We start from the raw sequence: 8,601 nt of genomic DNA, 5'->3' as shown, positions 1-8,601 counted from the left end.
ACACACACACACACACACACACACACACACACACCCACACACACACACCCCCACACACACACACACACACAGGAACGCAGCAAACATGAATAAAACCGCACACAATGCGCGCTCCCGATTCCCACCACAGAAATATTAATAATACCAAAATCAACTATTTATGAATTTATGAAAAGAGAAGCAACAAGTTGCAACATTTATTTATTATTTGTGTTATTAAAACTGATCCATAAATCATTTTGCTCATGTGGCCACGCCCCGTTTTTAATCCATAAAGTTTCTATTGGAGCAAAAATAAAACCAAACCGAATCTGCTGCCAAGATTCTCATGAATGTTTTCCAACAACGAGCCGAGCAGTTTGGACTTTTACATCAGCGGGACGCTGTGACGTCATAGTCCCTGGCTGGTGGGGGTGCGTCGCGGCGCAGGTTCTGTGGGTTGGACTGTCGGTCTGGGAGGTTCCGAGCGGCAGGAGGAGGATCTGCTGCCTGACAGTCGGAGCTCCGAGTCGGTCAGAGCGCACAGCAGAGCGGCGCCGCTGCAGACCGGACCGGACCGGACCATCTGCCTGATGCCTCGCGTTGTTTCACCTCCACAGAAACTTTGTGGGTTTTGGGGAATCCGAACCTCTGGTGGAAACCCTCCGCGTGGCTGCGCCGCTCATGTCGCGGTGTGATTCTGGATCTTCGGTGTCGCAGCTGCTGCAGAGCAGGACTCACCCAGTTTCTCACTGTCCCGCATCCTTCTCTTTAAGGTGGCATGAATTTGGACAGAATCTCGGAGGCCGTGAGAGCCGCGCCGCCCCGTGACGTGGCCGCCGCGTTTCATTTACAGAGACCAGCAGAGGCCGGCCGGGAAGCTTTAGAGAACTCAAGCAGCGAGTCCTCAGACGCAGAGCTGGCAGGTAGATACCGCCGGACGGATTCAGACTCTTCCTGTAAAATCCACTTTTTATTGAGCGGAAATCATGTTGGTGCGTAAAAAGCAGAGAAACGCGCAGCGGGACGTTCATTTACGCACCAGCAGAACTCAGAGGTTCAGCTTCACCCCAAATCTGTTCTGTTCTTGTTCTGCGCTGCCTGAGCCAATCACCGGGCCGGATCCCGGACTGGGTCACGGAAAATGTGCGGAGCCTGGCCTGCAGTCAGACGATTAAACAAACTATAAATACCATCAATCTGAACCCAAAAGCAGAAACAAACTCCCAGCTGAAGTTCACTGTCTGATTTATTGACGAGTTTAAAGTGGAAAATGTAACTTTGGGGTTTAGATATTTGTGTTGGGCTGAACGTTCCTCTCCAACAGATCCCACCTCAGATAAGAGCGGCCTGATGTAAAGATTCCTATCAGTGAGAACAGAATCGGTTGTAAATGTGTGTGAATATTTGCTTTTCTTTCTCTGCTGAGGGATTTTATGAAAATACTTGCAAATGTCTGACCTCAGGCTCTCCGCTCTGCGCTCGGTTAAAACCTTTCGCTGTTTTGCAAGTTGGAAACTGAATCCGCGTGTGAAACGTTTGACCAGGTCGAAAGCTGCGTGAGCAGAACCGCACCGCGCCGCACGTCTTCACCGCACCGCTGGTTTCTGTTTCCCGCAGAGAAGGAGCGCAGCGCGGAGCACCGCAGCGATGACGGCAGCGCCGACGACCCGAAGAAGAAGAAGCAGCGGCGGCAGCGGACTCACTTCACCAGCCAGCAGCTCCAGGAGCTGGAGGCCACCTTCCAGAGGAACCGCTACCCGGACATGAGCACCAGGGAGGAGATCGCCGTCTGGACCAACCTGACGGAGGCCAGAGTGCGGGTAAGAGGCCCGGCGCCATGTTGGAAACACGTCCAAGAATTTCATGAATCAATCTTATGTATTTTGAATCAGAAAACCAACTAGAGGCTCTCTGTTTTTGTCAGGGTTTAAGGTATTTCCGTCTATTTTTATGCGCAGCATTAGTGAAGTTTATGCTCTATTATTTATATTCTGGGTCAAATAGTTTGACCTTTATGAGACTGAAGGATTTTATTGTTCCGCTTTTTTCTGAAGGATTTGCGGCTCTGAACGAACTTCATGTCAAAAGTTTCTCATCAAACGCGATTTAATGAAAACCCGGAATTATTCAAATGATTTTAAACATCCAAAACTGTCACTTTGAGTTTCCGCAAATAAACATCAGGACGAAAGATTAAACTTAAAAACGAAGCTTGTTGACTTTTTGTAAATGTTTATTAGATCTGCATTAGATCCAGTTTGGATCTTTGTCTCCGTTTAATCACAAACTTTAGACTTAATGACACCAGAACACACTTAGCATTTCCTTTCCATGGTTTTTAATTGGCTACATTTTCGGTTTTTGCGGCTTCTCGTCGGACGTTGAGCCGCAGCCAGTTGCGTTTTTCTCTAGTCGGTTATGAGAAACGTGCGTGGAAAAGCAAACGGTCCGTTTGGTTTGGATTTCCTCAGAGTTCAGACTCTCCTGCATTTGAAGGAGGACAGTCAGCTTCCAGCTGCAGTTTTCTGTCATGCACTTTATAAAAAATAAAACGATATTTCTGTTAGTGTGCTAAATGTGACATTTTGAATTATTGCACCACTAAGTGGCTGCAGATCACAGATGAACCAAATTTAATTTATTTTAATCGCTTCTGGTCGCTTTGTTTTCTCCTTCATTTTTTCTGATGCAGCTTCTGGAGATTATTGAGGTTATAAATCCTCTTCATCGGACGGACCCACTTAAACTGTTTCAGTTATGAATTAAAAACGATTCCGCAAAGTGGCAGCGCGGTGCGGCGCGGTGCGGTGCGGTGCGGCGCGGTGCGGCGCGGTGCGGTGAGGTCCTCCCCGCTCCCACCTGCAGGTTTTATTCAGATAAATTCGCGCACAGATCATATTAGTAACTCTTTCATTTCTGATATTGGATGTAAACGTGCAGTGACTCCGTCGGAGCTTCAAATAAAAGTTAAAGTGGCGCAAACAGCAGCGGATCAAACTGCGTGTTTTCATTTAAACTGTTTTTGTTTCGATCGTTTTGATTTTATATGATTAGATTTTTAACTGTTTTTTCTGTAATCCAGTTTGATGCGATCAGCTTCTGTAATCGATGCAACCAGGAGTTTAATTTAAATTAAATCATTTTGCTTTTTTTAATTGACAAAAAAATATGTATTATGTTTCGCCTTTCAGAAAAAACGGGTTAAAATGACGTAGAATAACTTCAGTATTTATGTAGAATGTATTAAACAGATTTATATTTATTATTGTTATTATTATTCAACCTCAGGAATATTAACCAAAATTAATTTGGAATAACGATAAATTGTTTCATTGTTTTTTGTTCAGAAATAAATTATTGCAAAGCGATTTATAAAAAGTTCAGCGCGTATGTCATATTTATTTAATAAAAAGATATGCACTTAAAAACTGATAAAAGCTCAATAAAATATAAAACTATCTAAAAAATGTTCATGTAACGTTCACGGACCCACGGGAGTTAAAGCAGCTCCGTGGGGAAAACCCATGATAAGGAAAGGAAGATAAACTGATGAGAAAACATTATTATTATTATTATTATTATTATTATTATTATTATTATTATTATTATTATTATTAGTGTAAATAATTTCATTACAGTGAATTTTTATATTTCGTGCACTCTTCACAATAATACAAACTAAACTGATATTTTTATTTAAAAAAAATGAAAAAACGTTTCTAAAATCTAAATGCATTAAATTATTTTCCTGATCAAAGTTCCTGCATCATAAACTATAATCTGCATGAATCCTTAAACTGTATTATAATTAGAGTCGGATGTTGACATGAATCGGGATTTTATAATAATTATAAATGTGATTTGGCGCCAAGTTAGTGAGCAGACTGGAGCTGAATAGTGTGGCTGGCAGCCTCCGGGTGTCCGCCGTAGTGACGCAGTGTTTACCTTCCAGGTGTGGTTCAAAAACCGCCGGGCCAAGTGGAGGAAGCGGGAGCGGAACCAGCAGATGGACCTGTGTAAGAACAGCTACCTGCCGCAGTTCAGCGGCCTCATGCAGCCCTACGAAGACATGTACCCGACCTACACCTACAACAACTGGACCAACAAGGGCCTGGCCCCGGCGCCGCTCTCCACCAAGAACTTCACCTTCTTCAACTCCATGAGTCCGCTCACCTCGCAGTCCATGTTCTCCGCCCCGAACTCCATCTCCTCCATGAGTATGGCGTCCGGCATGGGCCACTCCGCCGTGCCCGGCATGCCGGCCCCGGGCCTCAACAACATCAGCAACCTGAACGGCATCGGAACCTCCGGCATCAACTCGGCCATGTCGTCCTCTGCGTGTCCGTATGGCCCTCCCGGCTCGCCGTACAGCGTTTACCGGGACACGTGTAACTCCAGCCTGGCCACCCTAAGACTCAAGTCCAAACAGCACCCCACGTTCGGATACAGCGGCCTGCAGAGCCCCGGCTCCAGCCTCAACGCCTGCCAGTACAACAGCTGACGGGCCGCGGGGCCCCGAACCGACCCGCAGGATCCGCATCTCACCCCGAACCAACAACCGAACCGACCTGGATCCCTGCGGACATTTTTTCCATAAGAGAAAAAATGGATTATGCGGGTTACAAGTTTACCTATGAAACATCCGGGTTCCTGGAGCTTTTCTAATCAATGAAGACGTGTTACATTGCTGCACTGTACATATTTAACTGTAAATACAAAAACAAACTGGGATTCTGGTTCCGGTACTGGTTGGGCTGCTTGGTGGCTCCATTTCGCTCCTCCTTACTTCCATTTCGTAGCGACGCACTTAAACTATTCAAAAACAAAGAATCATAAAAATACTCAAATTATTTCATTTGATCAGCTGATATTTTTCTGGACATTTTTTTCATCCGTTTCGTTTCTGATGAGCAGAAACTGATCTGCAGGTGGTTCTATTTCGTACCTTAAAAAAACTAATGGCGCCCAAAAACATCAAAACTGATAAATAATAACAACAACAACAGTAATAATAATAATAATAATAATAATAATAAGTAACTACGAAACCGCGAAATGACCGGCATCCCTTGCGGTTCAATTTCGTGGAAATTATGAAGGAGCAAAATACCCATAATTCATTTTGAAATGACAGGTACGAAATGGAACCACAAGTTTTGCTCTTTGTTCGTTTTTGTACCGAGATTTTCAGTTAAAAAAAAAGAAAAAGAAAAAAAAAAGGCAGAAAATGGCGGAGGGCGAAATGACCGGAACCCCAAAAAGTGGCGGCGGGAGGGATTATGAATAACTAAAAAACAAATAATTAACGTTAAAGATACTGAAACCATAAAGTTGAAAAAAGAAGAAATCTTGACTTTATTGTACATATTTTATAAATGCTTCTTTGTGCTTTTTGCCACCGACTGCTTCTCATTTTATTTGCTCAAATGAACGAAAAAAAAAAACAACAATGTTAAACTTGACGTGATTTAATGTAAGACTGTTTAGCCTGAACTGTTTATAAAATGATCCAAAGTTCTCATGTTTAATGTAACATGTGTGTCTGAATAAATCCACAGAAAACTAAAAAGGTTCATTTAAATATTTAACTTCAACAGAACGTTTTACAATTTAAAATAATTACATTCATAATCGATTAACTCAGATTAATTTTCAAACTTTCTCCTCATCGAGGCTGAAGGATGAATTTTAAAGTTAAAAACTGAGGCGGTCATTTATGATCAACCAAATCACAGAAATCCCTGAAGTTTGGTGCAAACAGTGTTTTAATAAATCAGTAAATATGATTATAATCTGTCACATGTTCTCCTTCCGGCCAGAAGCGCTCAGTTTATTCAGTCAACATCATATCTGCTTTTCTGACACCTGCAGAAATCCTCATATCTGTATTATCTATATTACTGCCATTAGACTGATATTAGTGTTTAACCTGATAGGTAATCTGAAGGACTGGGATTAGAGGCAGCCTTTAATAAAACACTGAAATATGATCAGAATTAATTATTAAACACAAATGATTTAAAATGTCACTATTATAAATTAGAGTGTGGCTGTTTATAAAATATATTTTGCTTTATTATTAAAACTTTTAATCAAACATTGGGAGTAATATTTCTAATCCTAAGAATTAACTTTTATTTTCCTTGTTGCTCAGATCACGGTGGGTTTGTTGATCAGATTATAATCTTTTTCCTATTAGTTTTGACCTCAAACATTAATTTAATTTATATCGTGAAATCTTAACCTTTTTATTCATAAACAGCGGAAGTTGTTTCCTTCTGATCTTCCAGTTCGTTTCTTTTCACTCGTTGTTTGTTTCTCTGCTCTTCAGTGTTTGAACGGATCAAAGGAGCTTCGTTTTCCTCGTTTCAAATTTTCATATTATTTTATTTATTTATTTGTCATAATTTAGCAAGAAAGTCTAAACTGGACCGTTTCTGTTTATCTGGTATTTAATAAAGTTTTGTAAATATGAATCTTTAGCTGTTCACAAGTCAGACCATCGGCGGCGCGCATCATCAGAAATTCTTCTCCCGGGCGCGTTCGTGTGCACGCGCGGCGTTTATTTAAGGCGCGCACGCGCATAGCCTGTAATTGCAGCTCTTGGCTTTGATTAGAAATCCTCTGGCAGCAGGACGCGCCGCGCGCGCCGCGCTGCGCCGCGCCGCGGTGATTCGCAACAAAAACAAAACGTGCAAACTGTCGTAAAACGTCTCCAATAGTTTTCCTGATTGCGGCTGTAAACGAGGCCGTGGACGCGCACGCGCACATGCAGGGCAAAGTTCAGCGCTGCTTTATACCTGGTAAATATTTGAACAGTTTTTCTCTGGTTTGGAAATCCCCACACACCCCGAAGCATAGAATGGAAGAAAATAGAATTGTAATGGTGCAAAAACTGCGCATTTATGGATAAAAATGTCAGCGCAATTCTAAGCTGAACTAACCAATAAATAAATAAATAAATAAAACTAATATCAAACATACTTGGTAATAATCAGGCCCGTCTGGTTGCATATTCCAGTTCAAACTCTTCTGGGAAACCGATAATATTGAAAGTGATTCAGTAATTAATTGCTTTGGATCAGGTGAGGTTAATATAATATCTAAAGCCTGCAGGGAATCTGGAGGAACAGGATTGGTCACTGTGTTACCTGGGTGACACTCTAAAAACGGCACGGTTAAAACAAGTCAATCTGGAAGTTAGCTAACCCAGTACTGGGTCAAACATCAACCAGTTCAGCCTTTGGTTTAACTCCAGTCAGAAACAATCGACTTCAAACCTTTCCTTCTGAAAACACACATAGATCAAACTATCTGTGTGTGATTGATCTATATAGATAAATATAATACCTATATTTACTGTTGGGTATTAATCCTAACAGTACCATTTCTGCAGTTTAAGCCTCTGAGCTCTAGAAGCTGCTCTCCACCCTGGAACTACAGCCAATCAGCACAAAGCAACATGAGCGCTGATTGGCTACCTAATGTCATAAATATTCCAGTTTCCCATGATGCATTGTCTTCTGAATATTTTAGATATGCTGCATTTAAAATCTGCAGGTTTTAACGTGAACAGCTGGAGATCCACTGAAGTTGTGAATGTTAGCTTTGCTAGCTATTTAGCATGTAGCATAGTCATCACACTTGGACTGACGGTTTCCTTTAAATCAAATGGAGCTGACGCTGCATCTGCCATGTTTGTCCAGAATCATCTCTCAGCTGAAAGTAAACTTTAGTGCCTTTTCAAAATAAAAGCACCAAACTGTCACATCATGTTGTGATAGTTTGTTATAAAACAGATAATCTGTGAGCAGATGGATCTCCTCCATGAGCTAATATTGCTGTCTGAAGAAATTAACCAAAAACAACCAATCAGAGCCAGGAGGCGGGGCTTAGTGCTGTCAATCAAGCTCATGTACTCACTGCTAAATGTGCTAACGGAGGAGAAACAGCTTACCGTTAAAGGAAAACAGTTTATCTGCCATCATCAGTGGCTATGCTAACTAGCTTTACAATTTACAGCAAGTTATGCTAGCTGCAGCATAGCAGAGAGCAAAGGGAGAGTGATTGACAGCGCTAAGGCCCGCCTCCTGGCTCTGATTGGCTGTTTCTAGGCAGCACTGGGAGAAAACATGGAAGTTTGATGTTTTCATAGATTCTGTCTCAAACTGTCCCGACATGGAGAAAGATTCAAAAACATTTAAAACGGAGTTTTTATAAAAGTTACACACTGCCACTTTAAAGAGACATCCTGAAAATCATTTGGTATATTTATTTCATAATTTTGCCTAAAAGTTCTACATTAAACTCAAAAACTGATTCAGGTCAAAGAGAACAAACTCTGTTCTGAATGAATAAAGCAAAACAAAATGAACTTATTGACCCAGAATCGATTATTGCTCCAGTCAGGACGACCTTCACAGATTAAAACACCTAATAGTGTTAAATATTAGTGATAAAATCAGGTCAGCGTTCTGCAGCATCTGAAACTAATTACTGGATGTTTTTCAGGAAGTGGACGATGACATGAGTTACTGAAAATGTTTCTGGGAAGTGAAGTTGGACAAAATCGATTCTGTTTCTCTCTGCAGCTGTTTTTCACTTTAAACCGTGAATCCT

At 41.6% G+C, this 8,601-nt stretch overlaps 1 protein-coding gene across 2 annotated transcripts in view; it reads left to right on the top strand.

The window, feature by feature from the left end:
• Positions 1–5,174, top strand: part of pitx1 (paired-like homeodomain 1) — an 11,539-nt gene extending 6,365 nt beyond the window's left edge. Inside the window, exons 3-5 of one of the 2 annotated variants that reach the window (XM_007541017.2) lie at positions 756–905; positions 1,600–1,802; positions 3,935–5,174. In XM_007541017.2, coding sequence (XP_007541079.1) covers positions 756–905; positions 1,600–1,802; positions 3,935–4,483 — 902 coding nt within the window. In that variant the 3' untranslated portion in view covers positions 4,484–5,174. The remainder of the gene's footprint in view (positions 1–755; positions 906–1,599; positions 1,803–3,934) is intronic. The other variant, XM_007541018.2, reaches the window with a different exon arrangement.
• Positions 5,175–8,601: the final 3,427 nt, after the last annotated feature.

Source organism: Poecilia formosa, unplaced genomic scaffold (assembly GCF_000485575.1).
Source record: "Poecilia formosa unplaced genomic scaffold, Poecilia_formosa-5.1.2 Scaffold581, whole genome shotgun sequence".
Lineage (NCBI taxonomy): Eukaryota > Metazoa > Chordata > Actinopteri > Cyprinodontiformes > Poeciliidae > Poecilia > Poecilia formosa.
The sequence above is the reverse complement of the archived record's forward strand: the minus strand, read 5'-3'. Positions and strand labels throughout refer to the sequence as shown.